This window comes from Peromyscus eremicus, chromosome 3 (genome assembly GCF_949786415.1).
Source record: "Peromyscus eremicus chromosome 3, PerEre_H2_v1, whole genome shotgun sequence".
Classification (NCBI taxonomy): Eukaryota; Metazoa; Chordata; class Mammalia; order Rodentia; family Cricetidae; genus Peromyscus; species Peromyscus eremicus.
In genome coordinates this window covers 58,836,298-58,854,756 of record NC_081418.1, presented here as the reverse complement: position 1 = coordinate 58,854,756, position 18,459 = coordinate 58,836,298, and the positions used below count along the sequence as shown (strand labels likewise).

The following is an 18,459-nucleotide window of genomic DNA, read 5'->3' as shown; positions in this document are numbered from 1 at the left end:
AGGCTCTTTACCTAGACAAGAAAATGCCATCAGGAGGAAAGCATAAAGTCATAATTCAATTCATCTTTATTATCTGATTCAACTCAATATATTTAGACATACATCTTCTAGATGTTACCATGTTAAGACATATGTAGCATTCAATTATATAGTGGAATCACTTCTCGGCCTTTTTGCTAAGATAAAGTATAATATCAAAAAAATATATCAATTTCCAGACTTCATTATCCTACCAATAGGTTAATCTTGAAACTAACTAAACACACACACACACACACACACACACACACACACACACACACACACACACATATATTCTCAAGGTACATATGAAAGTAGCCAATATTTAAAATGCCTGACCCTTAATACACCTTGCAGAAGGTTTCATATTGTTCATCTCACATGCTATCCACCTCAAGCAACTTCCAGTAGATCTTCGCAGCCATGCACAGAACACCATGAATAAGTGGCACATACCAGTGAGGCTGGGCACAAAGACAGAATGAAGTTGGAATGCTGATGCTCACATCCACTTTCTGCCATGCCCAAGAATGCTGGGCTTGTCCCTGTGTGCGGATCCGCCCAGATCCCCTGGTTCTCGGGGTTCTTGGGGCTCAGTGTTAACCTGAGCCTTGGTCATGGTGTCAGTCCTGACTCTGTTCAACCTACACTGCTGAAATGGTTTTGACCCTTCGTATCATCTTGATTTTCAAAACATTTCCCGTATTCTCTACTGTATTCTCTTGGTCCTCTAATTCCCTACTGCCTGGCCTAACTTGACAATTTATTCATCCGAACACCTACATCCAACATGAGATGCGTTTATCCCTCAACCTTCAAAGTCATGAACTTTCTTTGAGGGGAACCACCCCTCCAGTCATGCCATCCCTCATCCCACCCACCTCTGTCCGATGGCATCCCTCATCCCACCCACCTCTGTCCGATGGCATCCCTCATCCCACCCACCTCTGTCCGATGGCATCCCTCATCCCACCCACCTCTGTCTGATGGCATCCCTCATCCCACCCACCTCTGTCTGATGGCATCCCTCATCCCACCCACCTCTGTCTGATGGCATCCCTCATCCCACCTACCTCTGTCTGATGGCATCCCTCATCCCACCCACCTCTGTCCGATGGCATCCCTCATCCCACCCACCTCTGTCCGATGGCATCCCTGTGTCCCCAGACCTTTTAATTGCTCGCTTGAGCTCATTATTTTAAAAAAGCCTAGAAATTTGTTGGCCTACTGTTTTAAACTGGTCCAAAACCACCCTTGAATATGAATGCTCACCATAGTTCTGTCTGAGATTATTGGCTATTGTCAACAGATCTTTCACCTGGGTCTCCCTGTCTTGACCAGTTTCTTTGTTATTAAAAGCACAAATTTGCCCCTTACACTTTTTAAGTATTTTTTTAAGGGCTTTGTTCTTTGTATTATTAGTATAGTCACGAATGTTCCCATCCCCTAGATCCTCCTTCCGTGTAAACAGCACAATCATAATTTTTTCCTTAAAAATGGCCTCCAGTTGCTCCACTGCTGCCTCATCTTCGTGGGTGAACCGACCCAGCTGGACTACCAGGACGAAAACCTTCATTCCTTCTTCACAGAGAGACAAACAGTGTTTGACCTCCTCCTCTATCCTGGAAGGGTCCTTTTGAATCTCAGGCAACTGGCTGAATGATGGAGTGTCCACAACCACAATATCCTGCCAGTCCACTGTCCTCCTGCCACTCTGGCTTCTACTGGTGACAGGCTGAGCTCCGAGTTGAGACAGGAAGGCAGGTCTCCCCAAGATCGTGTTCCCAGTTGCACTCTTTCCGGTCCCACTCCTTCCTACGAGGATGATGTTCAAGAGTTCTGTTGCAGAGGAAATGGGGAAGGACTCATGACAGTGGAATGATGCAGAACTCATCTTTCCAAGTTATTCACAGCACTAGTTTCATCGTTAAGCTCACCAGCCCTCACCCAGCAGGTCCACCCCACACATGAGACTGGCTTGCCCGGTTCATGTGGTCTATGAACTCAACAGAGGGACTTGGACAATGCTCTGCCCACTGCTCACCTATGAACACAGCATATCTCCTATCTCTGAGTCTACCCTGCTCCCTTCTCCAGGACCTCTTCTTAATCCCTGGTACTTATAAGAAACAGTGGCCTTATCTTTGCCTCTTATCTTTGCTGGGTCTAGTCCACACATTTCACTTCTATCCTCCGTTCCTGCTGTGACTAAGTCTCCCTATTGCCAACTCCTAATAACCATAGCAAAATGTCTTTACAGTATTTGAAAATCTAGTCTATACAATTGGATTTTCAGGAAAAACAATCACATATTCTATCAATGATTACCAGTTGTGTTGGTTATCTCATACTAAAATTCATTAAAAGCATGATGAACCTTACTATGTCTTTCAATGATGAGCCAAAGGAACTTCCTGGTTAAAATAAATGTCCAGCAACACTGTTCTTTAATGGTGTTGGTGATGGGAGAGAAGGTTCCTATAAATAGTATTTGCAGGTGCAGAGATCTCATTCTATTTACTCTTTCGGGTGCTCCTGGTACCTTTGCACTTTGCCGTCTCTTCTCAGTGGCCCTCCATCATGAACTCCTTGTCAAGTCACCATGTCTACCTCAAACCAAAGAGGGAGGAAAGCCCACCTTGGTCTTCCTTCCAGGAACAACTGCTGAGCTACTCATGCTGAACCCAGTCTCATAGCTCTGTATCCAATCCCTGCTTCTGTACTTAGAAAAGACTCAGTTGTCAAGCCCCTGAGATTTGATCCAACCTTCTTGCAGTTGGAAACCCTGTTGCCATCAAAACCACCCTCGTCTCCTCCTAAGAGGCATGCCTAGTCGGTCCTTTTTCTTTTCTTTTTATTTTTTTTGGTTTTTTTTTTTTTTTTTTTTTGAGACGAGGTTTCTCTAGTTTGGGTGCCTGTCCTGCATCTCGCTCTGTAGACCAGGCTGGCCTCGAACTCACAGAGATCCACCTGGCTCTGCCTCCCGAGTGCTAGATTAAAGGCGAGCGCCACCGCCACCCAGCCCCATTTCTTTTCTTGAAGCTGCCAGTGTACTCTCTGCAGCTTCTTTCCTTTCTTCCCCGCCATCCAAACCCTACTGTTCTCTAAAACCTGTTTCAAGTTTCTCCACACGCCCCCTCCTGGCCTTCCCACTCCCCTGTACTTATTTAGGTCGCTCCCAGAACCTGGCCCTCCAGGGGGAATATGAAGGGGCAATAAACAGGGACACCCATTTGTGGTACTGATCTTCCTGGATAAGAACATCTGAGTCAGAAGAGAACAGACGAGTGGAAATGGGAAAGATCTCAGATGAGGTCAATAGAGCGGGCAGTACCGACAGAGTGGGCAGTCCTTTCTCAACAGGTAAGAGTTGGAATCACCTCATCTAGTGCCACATGCTACCCATATGCCACAAGCATTCAGGCTCCCTGTCCTTGTCATGCCTTAGCTCCTAACCCTCTTGCTCTATTTGCTACTTTCACATTCCTAGTGCATGTATATAAGGGTGTTTGTGTGTGTTTAGATGCACATGTGTGTGCAGGTGTACATATGCATTATGGTATGCATGGAGAGGCCAGAGGACATCACAGCTGTCATTCCTCAGCCACAGTCTACCTTGGTTTTGGAGACAGAGTCTCTCACTAGTCTGGAACTTGATTAGTAGGTAAGGACGGCTGGCCAGCAAATCTCAGAGATCCATCTGATCCAGTACCAGGAGTGCAGCATTCACCACCATGCCTGGCTTTTTTTGACAAGGGTTCTGGGGATCAAACTCAGGTTTTCATGCTTGTTAGGCAAGTGACTCATCTTCCAAGCCCTATTTATACTTTCTTAGTTTCCCATCTCCAAAGCAGTGAAGAATAAATAACCCAGAGAGAGTTCTGGGTTAAGAGAACAGAAAAGCAAGCCAGTGACCTGAAACTGTCATCACTGAGCTGAGTGCTGAGTCCCAGCAGCAGCAGACTGGGAGAGGTCTCTGGAGAGGTGGGATAGGGGTCGGGAAGGCATTAAAAACCAGCTATGAGCGTGGACATAAAAAACGCATAACTTGCCGGGCGGTGGTGGCGCACGCCTTTAATCCCAGCACTCGGGAGGCAGAGCCAGGTGGATCTCTGTGAGTTCTAGGCCAGCTTGATCTACAGTGCGAGATCCAGGACAGGCGCAAAGCTACATGAAGAAACCCTGTCTTGGAAAAAAAAAAAAATCAACCCTCATAACTTTAGGATAATTTGAAGAAGAGACAAAAGTATGCACCTGCTAGTTGGTTTTGAGACAGGGTCTTATTTAAGCCAGACTGCCCTTGAACTCACCATTCAGCCCATGCGCTTGAACTTCTGGTCCTCCTGACTCTCCTTCCCAAGTGTTGGGACTACAGGCATAGACCATCATGGCTACTTGACCTCCTAGGGATCAACCCTAGTGCATTCTGGGTAAGCACTGAGCTACACTCCCAGCCTGGACCTTTTCTCACGCTCTCCACTGCCTTCAGAAGGCACTGGCTCTGGGTCATGCCTCACACCCCAAGCTCCCGCTGCACAGCCATTTCCCCCGCTCAGCCGTACCTTTCTCTCGGAAGATGCAGGGGCGGTTGCTGTTGTGCTGCACCATGCTCTCCACTTGGCCCAGGAGTTTGTCCACCTGCCTCTGCTCCTCCTCCCCGGTTGCCCGATAGTTGAAAGCCGTGTATCTTTTTCCAAATTTCACAGTGAGATTGTGGAGATCACTATTTTTCTCTATAAATTCTTCTAGCTCCTGACCCTCCAAATCTTCTTTTCTGGTAAAGAGGATAATTGTGAACTTGGTGAATTTTTCTCCAAAGATGCATTTGACCTGGCTGAACATTTTGTCATCACTCTTTATCAAAGAGTTCAGTGGTGTCACCAGGAGGAGGGCATGGGGACCTGGAAAGGTGTGCTTCTTGATATCAGCTGCATCAGGCCTCCATGATGAGATCTCTGGAGAATCAATGACCAGAACTTTCTTCCCTTTCCAGACCCTGCTGTGGCATGTAAAGTCCTTGGTGACCCCCTGCTCACTGAGTTGAATCTTAAAGGGCCGCTTCCCCAGAATGCTGTTTCCTGCTGCACTTTTCCCAACACCACGCTTCCCCATGAGGAGGACTCTCAGTTCTGGCATCTCTACGTCCTGATCAGGTCCTGTAATATGAGGCTGTTTCTTCTCTGGACCTGTGAGACAAGAAAAATAAAAATAGATCCAGTGTCTCCTCCTGTAGTTGAATACAGACGTGACCTGTTCTAGAAAAGCCTCATTGAGCAGGACTCTAATCTCAGGCAGAACCAGCCACCCAGGTAGAAAGCATGGGAAGGAGGAATGAACAAGAAGGAATACGGGAAACCCAAGATTTTCCAGGAGAATTACTGTGCCAAACTGAGCTTCCACTGACCCTCATTCTTCTAAAGTAAGTATTATAGTATGAGGTCATGGACTAAGGCAAGGGCTGTGACAATCTGATTATAAAATGCCCCTTAGCCTTAAACTCACACAATAAAATACTCAGTTGTTGGTTAATCTTCTTTTAAACATCTATGAAATGCAGAGGCATGCTAAGTGGAAGAAGCCAAACACAAAACTAACGTTCTGTATGACTCCATTATCTGAAGTTCAGAACAGAACAAATTAATCTATGTTTATAGGAGTCTGGGGCGTGGCTATCTATGGGAGGAGGCTATGAGAACTGCTGTTATCCAGAGGAGAGTGTGGGGGCCCACAGAAACTATCTAGTGAGACCTTACTTAGGGTCAGAGAATCTGGGCTTGCCTTACCCAGCAGGGCTGCATAATGAGATGATTTGACCACGGGCACGTTTACCAGGTGTTTTGAAGGGTCTACACTTGGCTATACATTGTGCTTTGATTTTGCAAGAGGTCTTTTGCCTCTCCCCTTGGCATGGGGGCAGGGAAAGCCCCTTTGAATAAACCAAAGGGCGACTGGGTATTGACCTAGGGCCTTCCCAACGCTATCCCATATCTCTCTCTTTCTCCTTGTCGCTATCTTTCTACCTAACATTTCCTCATTCCTCTCTCCTCCACCCAAGAACCCTTCGACAGGTCAGAACTGGACTTCAACAGACTCCCATAGGAGAGGATACTATTTTTGTACTAACTTTCTAATTAACACACAAAATAAATGCTTGACCATTTGTACTTATTGTTGCATTATTTACAATATAATAATTAGCCTAGAAACCATCAACAGTTAAATGAAGAAAACGTGATATGGGGTCTAGGGAGACAGCTCAGTTGCCAAACAACTTGCCTTGTAATAATGAGGGTTCCAGTTCAATGTCTAGAACCAATGAAAAAATTAAAAGTCCAAGCATGGTGGTGCACACTTGGAATCCCAGCACTGTGGGGCAGAGATAGGCAGATCCCTAGAGCACTTTGGCTGGGTAGTCTTGTCCATAGGGTGAGTGCCAAGCCAGGACTAGACCTTGTCTCAATAAAAAAGTGCATGGTGTCTAAAGTGATGCACAATGTTGTCCTCTGGCTTGCATATTTACACAATACACAGACATGTTCACACACTTACCTGCACATTCCCATGTACACATATACAAACGAGAACACTCACTCACCAATGTGACACATATGTATATATGTGTATATTTTATCAATTTAATATAATTTATCTATTTAATCTGTAAACTTCAGCTTTCTTTGTAGCTGAATAATATTCCATTGTGTATATATACCACATTTTCATTATCTTAATCTAATATATATGTGTGTGTGTGTGTATGTGTGTGTATATATATATATATATATATATATGTATATATATATATATTTGGCTATAAAGAAGGATAAAATTATGTCTGGATAGAACTAGAAAACAAAATATTGAGTCCTTGCTATGTCCCTTTGGACATTGTTCCCTTCTGACTCTCAGGGCACACAAGGGTAGAATGCCCCAGGCTATTGAAAGGGTGAGAGAAGATTCCACCCAGGCAGTCTCTGCTAACTTGACAGGCATAGAGCAGCTACGGAGGGTTTATGGTGGAGGAAAACTTGAGTCAGACTTTGAATCTTACTCCCACGCACTTCCTCCTTGCCCTCACGCTCTGCACATAGGACAGCGCTCCTCATCTACTGTCCACACATGCTGCTTATTCGGGTTTCCATACAAACAGGACTGCTTCTCAAGAGCTCCCCCAGACTGCTCCCACAACCACACAAGCCAAGTGCCATGCATTTGCCTTTACTTAAAGAGGATTGTAATCCTAGTCAGAACAGCTATCAAGAATACAAATGACATTAAACGATGGTGTGGATATGGGGGAAAGGGAATGAACCCTTATATACAGTTTGGGGGTAAAAAGTGGTATAGACACCTTGAAATTCAATCTGGAAATTCCTTAAAAAAAGAAAGAAAGAAATGAAACTACCCTATGCTCCATCTAGTCCACTCCTGACATAAACCCAGTAGACTTTATACCACACTGCAGAGATCTCTGCTCATCTGTGATTATTGATGCTCCATTCACAATAGCTAAGAAATGGGCAAAGCTCAGCTACCACTCAGCTATTAAACTGACAATGAAAATGTGGTACATATACACAATGGAATGTTATTCAGCTACAAAGAAACCCGAAGTTTACAGATTAAATAGATAAAAATAATTATACTAAGTGGTGTAACCCAGGGCCAGACAGACAGATGTCTGGTGTTCTCTTGTATGAGGATCCAACTTGAACTTCGTAGGCCTGCTTGTTTGATGGGGAGTTCCTGTGGAAACAGGAACTGAGGAGGGGTATGAGGGCAGGTTTCCTTGTAGAGGCAGGGGTGGTAGAACATAGGTAGACGGAAAGTAGATAAGAGTAGAGGAGTTTAAGAAGGAAGGGGTGTGCATACTGGGGGCGGGGGGAAGGAGGAGGATCAGCCAACAACAAAGGGTCTGTGAAAAAACCCTTACAGAAACCCATTGTCTTGTAAACTTCCTCCCCAAGAAAACAAAGTGAACAAAGTATATCATTCCATTTGTTATTTCCTTTCCGATGAGGGCTCCTTCAATACAGAGAGCCCATACAGTGCAGTGGGTAGAAGCAGGTGCTGGGAAAGAAGACAGCGGCCTGCTATCAGTCCCAGGGCAGTGCCAGCACTCCAAGACCATGACCACATGCAGCATGTCAACAGTTCCAAAATATCCCTCTATTGACTGCAAGGACAGCTGTGGCCTCTCTCTGACCTCACCATCCTGAGGATTAAAACAATCCTAAAGTTTCTAGCTGTACCCATTGCTTACTAGCACCCAGTCCAAAGCATGCCTGACTTCCTCAGAACCACCGAGTGCAAGCCATGTGCCACTGAAAGTTCTCTCCCGCCCCCGGGATGTGGTGTCTTCACTGTATTAGATCATCCACCGTGACATATATGTTCCTGAGGGTTTGTACTAATGGGCATTCGCTGAATTTTTAATCCCAAGGCCTGTAAAATCAGTACGTTGATAAGACACCTTCATTCCATGGTTCTTATGAAAAAGAATGCCTTCCATGGCCACTAGTATGCCTGCCAAGATATTATAAACTGTACATATGCTATACATATAATTTTATAGACTTTGAGGACTGAAGTACATGTATATTATTTCCTAGCCCACAATGTTAGCTTCAATAATTATTATTACTAAACTTCATAACTGACTTTTTTTTTTTTGCAGTACTTCATGAGGAAAGGATGTTGTCTGTGAGATTCACTGTGAGATTTTTCAGTTCTTACACAGGGCTGACCCAGAAATAAGCCAAAAATGCATCTGTGACTTCATAAGCCTTGTGTGCCCTCACTATAGACATTCTATTTATTATTGTGTACTGACCTGTGCTGCTGCATAGGACACACAAGTAACGGAAGTCCGTACAAAGATGCTAGGAGCTAGTGTCATCCATGGGGAGTGTTTCCTGGTCTCCAATCAGGAATGCTAGACCCATGATCAGGAAGAAGAAACAGAGTTTGGGGAAAGCCATGGAAAGAAAGGCTGGCTCCATCCATACAGAGGAGGCTGGGGACACCACAGTGTCCAGCACCTTGACTGCTGCTGTGCTGAGTCACACACGTCCTCTGGGAAACGGTATGGACACCCACATATACTGGATCTCTATGTACCTTTTGTTTCTGATTCGTTAGTTTCCCACTTTCCTTTGGCTGGGCAGTGCATTCGAAGAATGTAGACATGAGTCTAAATGTTTAAGTGATCTACTTACCACACAGATTGTCTCCTTCCTCATATGGAGCTCTACTCCCACAACCCTAGAGAATAAAGGGGGAAATGACATACACATGGCCAAAGAAGATCATTCTCTGCACAATAGCAAATGGAGATACAATTGGAGACAGAATATCTGCTGATTAGGAAGTGGTCACAGTAAGGTCACGGTCCTGGATTTCCTCTATGCACCTGTTCAGCTTTCAAACTCACTGATACTGTTGAGCAGGTTCCCAGGGATGGAGACATTTCCACTACCCTTGCTGCTCCCCAGGATGGTGATGGAGCCTCTGACATGAAGTTAAATTGATAATATTTCACCAGGTGTGGAAAATCAAACACATAATTAACATGAAAACAATCCGTTCAGTCTTGGGCTATTCTTAGAAACTTCCTGAGCTCCATTCTGACCTTATTTCTTAAAGCTCATGTCAACCAGAAGAGCCTGCCTCTGCTTCCTTACCTGTTCTCACTAACATCTTTAATGCATTTGATATTCTCTCTCTCTCTCTCTCTCTCTCTCTCTCTCTCTCTCCCTCCCTCCTTCCCTCCCTATCTCTCATCTATCTCTTTCTTGTTGCTTTATTGTAAATATGCTATGCATGATATAAAAATTAATGATCTTCCAACCTCTAGGAAAGTGACAGCCATCAGTGCTTACATAGCCTTCTGTATCTCTCTGTCTTTATACAAACATGCACAAGTATCCACATACATAGGAGAGACTCACAGAGCTTCCTGTTCGGCACTCTGCTTGGTATCATAAACTTCACACCTGCACAAGTTAATAAAGAGGGAGCCACCTGACACCTTTTAGTTGGTCCAACCTACCCTATATGAACATACGTAAATGATGTAGCCATCCTCTCAGTGGTGGGTCTTTGGGTTATCTCTGGTTTTGCTGTTTCAAAGGATGCTGAGGTAAGAATCTTTATATATTGCTGAAATCTTTATATATTGCTGAAATCCCTAATATTTTAAAAGATTTATTTACCATTTTATTTTACATGTGTCAGTGTTTTGCCTACATATATGTATGCAAACCACATGTGTACCATGACTGTGGAAGTCAGAAGAGGTGGTATGTCTGGAACTGGAGCTACAGATGGTTGTAAGCACCTGTATGGATGTTAGGAACTGAACTCAGGTTCTCCGCAAGAGCAGGAAATGCTCTTAACCACTGAGCCATCTCTCCAGCCCCCTGAAATCCTTAATGTTCATAATTCCTCTAATCCTCATACATCTCAATAATAACAGCTAATAAATACTGAACATGTATTTATTAACAACCTTTTAAGCATCTCATTTATCTCCACAGCAAATCCCAGGGGCATCTTATGACATCTGTTTTATGACAGATTAACAGGTGTTCTCTATCCTCATGGGCTTTGTAGGGATGCAGCTATTGTAAATATATCTACAGGAACCCCTTGAGCTGGTAGTGACTGATGTAAGGGGCATCATGAGGGAGGAGAAGTTGAGGATCTAAGCAGGGATGAGAGAGTCAGGAGGCCAAGGAGACAGAGGAAATGAGTTGACACTGAGTGGATGCAGCCACGGAGCAGAGCTGGTGCAGGGTGGGGGGCAAAGGCAGTGCCAGTGCAGAAGGCAATACAGGTGCACAGTGCCAGAGTGGACATGAGCATAACTGGAGAGCAGAGGAAAGCAGTGAGACCAGCCATAGGAAGCAGGACATGGCAAGCCATCAAGGTGAGTCAGGAACTATGATTCATCTTAAGATCAGTGAGAAGGCCAGGTGGTGGTGGCACACGCCTGTAATCCCAGCCTTCGGGAGGCAAAGGCAGGTGGATCTCTGTGAGTTCAAGGCCAGCCTGGTCTACAGAGCTAGTCCAGGACAGGCTCCAAAGCTACAGAGAAACCGTGTCTCGAAAAACAACAACAACAACAACAACAACAACAACAACAACAACAACAAAAAAAAAAAAAAAAAAAAAAAAAGATCAGTGAGAAGCTGCTGAGCATTTAAAGCAAGATTTTCTTGTGGGAAGCTCATTCTGAGACCCTTCTCTGCTGGCATCCCTGTACCATGTTTCACTCAGGGAACAGACAGATCGTCTTAACACAAGGCACACATCAGGGTAGGAGACAAGATGACATGAGCCTGCTTCCTCATCTGTAGAACACCTTTACGTGGAGTTCACACAAATACTTGGTGATGTGTAAGTCTGGCATTTAGTAGGTGCTCAGTGAATGCTGACTTCTCTCTTGCTCCCATCCTGCTAAGACTCATTAGTCATCAGTTGGGTGGCATCTCTCTGAGCAGATCATTCCAGGGCTCACCTGCTGCTTGACACTTGCCTGCAGAATCTTCTGTACTGATATTCACCTCCTCACCCCATTGGTGAGGACCTGGAGTCTATGCATACATTACTCAGCCGGGTATCAGCTCTTCACAGGAAGTCTTCATTTCTGTAACTGCCTTGGTTGCAAATCCACTTTCCCCTTCGTGTTAAAGATTTAAATGTGATTAACAGTTGGTGATTGTATGTAACATGGAGTGGAAGATAAGGCCCCTCAGTGAATGAAGTGAAAATTGTTGCTAGGTTAAAATGGTACAGAGAAGAAAGACTGCAGCCCTGGACCAGACAATGGTGGCAGAGACAGAAGTTGGTGGATTCCAGAAGCGCTGATGTCACGAGACCTTTGGTGATTCCTTGGACATCAGAGAGCTAAGACTCTGTGGGGAGCAACACAACCATTGGCTGAGTGGAGAGGAAGGAGATTTAAGGGGTGGTGACAAGTTTAAGCAGGTCAAGGATGAGTTAGTGTGAAAGTCCTACAGAGTTGGAACCAAGCTGTGCTAAGACTCCTGCTTAGGGAACCAAGGACAACAGATGGTCCTCCAGGGCGTAAAAGTGAGGGGTCTCCTGGGGTGAATGTGAGGAAATGGAGAAGTGCCTAATGAGATCTGAGAACACCGACCTCAGAAGCCAGAGACTGGAAGAAGACTCAGATGTCTTTGGAACAGCCAGAAAGAGAGGTGGGAAAAAACAAGACTAGTTGTTTTGTTGTTTGGTTTTTGAGAAGTCAGAAGAAAGACTGTGCAGAGTCCAGTGTGTTCAATAACATGGGGGGAGGGGGGCACATGACACAAGGGTTTTGTTTCCCATTAACTTTCCAGTTAAGTCCAAAGTCCCTAGGCCGACACTCAAGCAGTTTGATGTCTCCACCTATTACCCTTAGAGCAATTCTCAACCTTCCTGGTGCTGTGACCCTTTAATACAGTTCCTCATGTTGTGGTGACCCCGACCATAAAATTATTTTCATCACTACTTCATAACTGTAATTTGGCTACTGTTATGGATTGTAACGTAATATCAATATGTGACCCCTGTGAAAGGGCCGTTCAACCCACAAACGTGGCCCGCAGGTTAAGAAACGCTGGCCTAGAGCATATAAACACATCTCCCTAAAGAAAGCATGTCTGTAAAACATAAGATAGTCCATTAACTTAGGGCTATGTTCCTCCTACCAGTCAGTCCTACCTGGACTCCATTGTCTTTCACTTTCAAGGGCACAAGACACCCCGGGCTTTCCACCATCAACTGCTTAATCATATCGAGGAGCCGGAACACCTGCTGTTCCCGCTGCTCCTTGGCTGCCTTGTTGTTGAAAGCACAGTATCGCCCTCCAATGTTTTCAAGCAACGCCTTAAGAGAGCTCTTGCTTATGATGAAGTCCTTCAGCGAGTCTTCACCCAGCTCATCTTCCCGGGTGAAGACCACGATCATGTGACGGTAGGCGTTAGGGCCAAACACACCCTGGATGCCCTCAATGGTGTCCCTGTCCTCCTGTGTGTAGTGGCCAATGGGAGTGACCAGGAGCAGCACTTGGAGTCCATCAGCCGTCAGCAGCTCCAAGCACTGCTTCAGGCTTCGCTGCCTGACCTCCTCACAGGCCAGGGAGGAGAAAAGATCCGGGGTGTCGATGACAATGACCCGCTGCTCCCCTTTCAGGGACACACTCTCACTCTGGCACTGGGTGGTGACCACGTGATCACTGAACTTGGACTCGAACACGGCCTTACCCAGAATGGTGTTTGCTGTGGCGCTTTTGCCTGCGCCGTGTTTCCCTAACATCAGGAGCCGCAGTGTGGATGTTCCCTGGCTCCGCGTGAAATTATCCTCCTGGTCCCGGCTGGTGCTGTTGAGACAAGGGCAGCACATCAGTGCTCCTCCCGGCAAATGGAGAGGGACAGCAGGAAAACTGTCCTCCTGTTCCTTGCGAATTTAAACTACTAGGTTGGGTGGCAGCTCAGCTGTAAGGTCGCTATGTGAGGCCTCGGAGCCCAATGGAAGCACGCGCTTGTAATCACGTGACTGGGAGACGCAGAGACCCTGAGCTTGCTCCCGGGCTAGCCTAGCCTAGGGTTGGGATTGAACCAAGGGCTTCATGCCTCCTAGGCAAGCACCCTGCAAACTAAGCCTCATCTCTGGCCCATGTGGCCCTCGTTATAGAGTGTGATATTTATTCTAGAGGACTCAGTGAACTCTGAAAATGTTAAGGAGGAACAGGAAATCCCCATGAGCTCTCTTCTCAGAAGTGGCCATTGCTCAACGTGTGCTTCCTTCATGTAATTCCACCATGACTTGTCTTCATAGAGGAGTTCTTATTCACTAATAATAACATGTTTCTCAAACGTATCTCGAAAATGAAGAAAAACATGAAAAAAATTTAAAGGCAATCAGTGAAGAAACACCTAAGTTTGCGGTGTTTTTACTGCATATGTATTGGCATCTGCAGTTTCGCCACACCCACAGATACATATGCGCTCCTTGGGAGTCAATTCCGCTCTGATGACCATGAGCCCCCTTCAGTCTGAGGCTAGGATTTCCCTGAGAGTGGCTCCAGATATCAACGCTAAAGAAGCGATGGTCAGGGAGCTGGAGAGATGGCTCAGCGGTGAAGAGCACTGGCTGCTCCTCCAGAGGACCCAGGTTCAATTCTCAGCACCCACGTGGCAGCTCACACCCATCTGTGACTCCAGAGGATCTGACATCTTCACACCAAAACACTTAAAAAATAAATTACTTTCTTTAAAAAAGAAGTGATGGTCAAATATCTCACTTTACAGTATCAGCTGTGGAGGAAAGGCCACCTCAGAGACTCAGATGTGAGGTGACAGTGTACACCTCTGCTGTGAGGCTGCAGGTGTCTGACTCCCCATGAGAGCTACTGCCTAGGCCAATCTCAGAGAAGCTGTTTGATGGGGCTTCTGGAGTCTCTGAGGTCAAACCCGGAGCGTGGCCTGGAGGCAGCATATGGGTAAAGACTGTTCTAGAACCTTTAGGTTTAATGTTGTCTGTCCTGTTTGGTTTTACACTACCTGAGTCTATTATCTACTCTGACCTATGTCTCCCTTTTGAGATAGGAAAACTCTCGCTGGGCCGCCTCACTGATGTACATTGGAAGCATTTGTTTCGAGTTCCCAGGTTCACAGCTGGAGGAGAATTTGCCTCAGGATAAGCCCTGTCTGGAGTTTCATCCTTATCTGCCTTCGGTAAGACTGGTGGACTTTGAATTTTTGAGTTAAAGCTGGGCCAGCATGTTAAGACTTGGGGAGTTATGGAAATGAAATGAGTACACTTTGTATGTGACTCAAACACAAACTGGGGGTCTGGGGGTAGAGTTTTAGGATTTGAATGCATCCGCCAAAGTTGGACACTTCATCCAACATTCAGCAGTGTTGGGAGATGAACCTAGGAAGAGAAGATAGGACATGAGAGCTCTGTACTCACACGCAGATCAGTGCCATTCTGGTGGGAGTGCCTTAGGATATGAGGAGAGTGACTCATTATAAAAGTGAGTTTGTAGGGTGAGAGAGATGCTCAGTGGTTAAGAGCACTTTCTGCTCTTGCAGAGGACCTGGGTTCAATTCCCAGCACCCATCTGCAACTCAGTTCTCGAGGATCTGATTTCCCCTTTTGGCCTCTGCAGGCACTGCATTATGAGGTGCACACACATGCATTCAGGCAGAGCACCCTACACATTTTTTCAAAAGTAAATAAACCATTTTAAGTGAATTTGCACCCCTCCTGCTGCCTCATTCCCCTGTAGCTGGAGAATTTCTCTCCAGCTCCTGCCAAGTCCCGCCAGTCCTGGAGCCCACTTATAAAATAAACACACAGACTCTTACATTATTTAAACTGCTCGGCCATTAGCTCAGGCCTATCATTGTCTAGCTCTTACTCTTATACTAAGCCCATTTCTGTTAATCTATATGTTGCCACGTGTTCCGTGGCTTTACCTGTTGCCTCTACATTATGCTCCCTGAACGGCAGCTGGTGTCTCCTCTCCTCTGCCTTCCTCTCCTCTTCTCTCTCCTCTCTGCTAGTCCCACCTATACTTCCTGTCTGGCTACTGGCCAGTCAGTGTTTTATTTATACAGAGCGATATCCACAGCACTCCCCCTACCCTTCTCTTTTTCATCATAGTATGACGTAATATGAAGGCCTTTGCCAGGCATGGACCCCCTGATCTTGGATTTCCCAGCCTCAGATATCTGATGACACCAGTAAATAACGCACTAAGACTCCAGCAGGCCATCAGGTAGATGGACAACCAGCACTCCACCCTTGTGGAGGTGTAACTTATGTGATCAGAAGGACGGTCTGCTTTCATGAAGCAGTAGCCCCAATGCCCCTAATACAACTACACCGCCTTCTCTCTCAAGGCCAGAATCTGGGACCTCATGTGGCGTCCCCTGCAATCAGTGGACAGAGCAAAGGGAGACTTGGGCTTTGACAGACGATTCTGTACAACATGTCGGCACCAGCAGCAGAGGACAGCTCCAGCACTGTGTCCCAGGCTTGGCATCTCTTGAGGACAGTGTTGGAAGGCTATTCCCTCCATGGGCAGAGCTTGGAGCAGTGCACCTTACTCATTTCACTAGAAGAAGAAATGGTCAGATGTGCAACTATTACCAACATGTGGGCTCCAGCCACCAGTGTGGCTGGGTGCTGTGGATTTGGAAACAGCATGGCTAAGCTGGTCTGGAAGAAGTGTCTGGAAGGCTCTGAAGGGAAGAAAACCAGGAGAACTTTTGACCTCAGCAAAGGAAGATCTTGGCCATCAAGTTGATAGGATGATCCACTCTGTTGTGCCTGTCAGCCTCTTCCCCCAGTCACTCAATCATCAGCCAATGGGCTAGGCACAAAGTGGCCGCAGTTTTATACATGGGCCTGGTAATGTGGAAGCACACAGTGCCATATCTCTCCATAGCCATGATTCATGGTTCAGGAATCCACAGGTCAAGTGAGAACAGCACCATTCAGCGTCAGCAAAACATTTGCTCCAGTCCCCAAAACCTTCCACTCTGGTGGCACAGAGGTCCTGGTTACAGAGAGCAGGATGTTTCCACCAGGACACAACCATCACCCTGAACCAGCAGTTAAGCATGTACATAAGTCCTCTCAGTCTTCCCAGGATGCAGCCCGAAGGAACCATGGGCTCAGCCATTGGGAGGAGCTTCTGTGATACAGGGATTCATCCCACATTAAAGGGCAAGTGGTCACAAAGAAAGGAGGTCAGAGAGGCCCCCCAGAGACCAGTAGGAGGAGAAATTTAGTCCTAACCAGCAGGTTAGTCAACATAAGAAAGGGTTAGCAGGTGAGGGCCAGTTTGGATTAAACTGGACTTCCTTCTATATGCGTCTAACTGGATCTTCTGTGCAAGGACTGAGAAGTGTTAGAAGAGAAACTATTTAGAACATGGATTCTGCATCTGCTTCTTCAGGAGACCCACAGTCCCAGTCGCTCATGCTGATCTCCTCCTGGGGGACCAACTCCTGGGACGCCCCCTGCCAGCCTCTTGAACCCCCCAGTCTACCCTCTTCTTCCCCCTTGGGTATGAACCCCTCCCTGACAGACCTCTGGCAGGAAGTTGCCCCACATACTTTCTTAGGAAGTATACGCTACACCCCATCTGGATTTGGTTGGGAAAAAATATCCCAGTGCTCTTGAAATCAAACCTGACACAGGGCAGGCTGCCTTCCATGGGTCAAACATTCCCCCAAAAGTTTAATAGCACACACACACACACACACACACACACACACACACACACACACACACGAAACATACCTTGGTCCTTCCCCCTGTCCTATCGATGTCTCACAACTTCTGCGCTCCACCTGGCTTCCTCCAGCTGCTCCTCTGTGGGATGAAGTGGCCATCTCTAGCCTCAGGCCAGTGGACATGAATCCTAAAGAGGGCCAGGAGCCACACAAGGAGATTCGAGGATTCACCAGGTCACTAGGACCCCAGTCTCCCTGGTAGGAGGATTTTCTGATTTTCTGGGAAGAAAGAAGTTTCTAGAAGCATGTATTACAGCAGGAGAGTCTAAGAGGGAGCCCAGAACACCCTTCACAGGATAAACACGGAAGCTTAGGGAGGGGCCATATGAGCACACAGGCACAGCTTCTCTGAAGATGCCCTCGGGGGCCACCGTGTGGCAGAAGGCTGTGGGAGCTGCAAACAGAAGATGTAACAGAAAGGCCAGCTTGGGTCTTGTCATGGTGAACTTCTGATGTGAACGTGACCCAAATCTAGAGTCATCTGGGGGGAAGAAACCTCAACTAAATGATTGCTCCTACCAGACTGGCCCGTGGCCATGTCTGAGAGGCAGTTTCTTAATTGCTAATTGATACCAGAGGGCCTAGTTCACGGTGGCCTGTGCCATCCCTAGGGAGGCAGGCCTGGGCTTTGTAAGAAAAGTACCCGAGCGAGCCAGAGGAAGCAGAAAGCAGCCTTCCTTCATGGTCTCTACGTTCGTTCCTGCTTCCAGGTTTCTGCCTTGAGCTCCTGCCCTGCCTTCTCTCTGATGAATTAGAGCTTGTAAACTGCAACCAACCTTTTCCTTCTCAAGTCGCTTTTGGTCATGGTGATCATCACAGTGATGGCTAACTAGAGAGCTCTATTCTCTGCAAATACCAAACTCAGAAGTTTTGAACAAAGCCGATTTGGGGGTAAATCCCAGCAGGTTTTCCTCCTGGCTCATCCTCACCACCACCTCACTCAGCATGGACTGCTCCAAAGATGGAGGTAAAACCATAAAGAAATCATTTACTTTCTCCCAGAATTCAGTGCTCCCTCGTAGATAAGTAGAAGCTTTTCCCCAGCTAGCAAAACACAGAAATGTTCGTGTTTTTAAGTGACTCACAGAGCTCACTGTGTCCCCGCAATCCCAGCAACCCAATC

At 46.4% G+C, this 18,459-nt stretch overlaps 1 protein-coding gene across 1 annotated transcript; it reads right to left on the bottom strand.

The window, feature by feature from the left end:
- Positions 1-1,159: 1,159 nt before the first annotated feature.
- On the bottom strand, positions 1,160-17,614 carry Gimap8 (GTPase, IMAP family member 8). The gene is made up of 5 exons (XM_059257704.1): positions 17,344-17,614; positions 12,748-13,405; positions 9,240-9,285; positions 4,584-5,207; positions 1,160-1,860 (listed from the first exon to the last, which is right to left on the bottom strand). Exons 1-5 carry the CDS (start codon positions 17,457-17,459, stop codon positions 1,220-1,222), a joined length of 2,085 nt encoding a protein of 694 aa, XP_059113687.1. The 5' UTR covers positions 17,460-17,614; the 3' UTR covers positions 1,160-1,219.
- Positions 17,615-18,459: the final 845 nt, after the last annotated feature.

What these genes read in the sequence shown, in the direction of transcription:
- Gimap8 (XM_059257704.1), bottom strand. Translation starts at nt 17,459, where the DNA reads ATGTCCACTGGCCTGAGGCTAGAGATGGCCACTTCATCCCACAGAGGA. An exon ending in GGACAGGGGGAAGGACCAAG is followed by an intron (nt 13,406 to 17,343) that starts GTATGTTTCGTG and finishes TTGTCTCAACAG; the next exon opens with CACCAGCCGGGACCAGGAGG. An exon ending in GGAAGGAGACAATCTGTGTG is followed by an intron (nt 5,208 to 9,239) that starts GTAAGTAGATCA and finishes CTTGTCTCACAG; the next exon opens with GTCCAGAGAAGAAACAGCCT.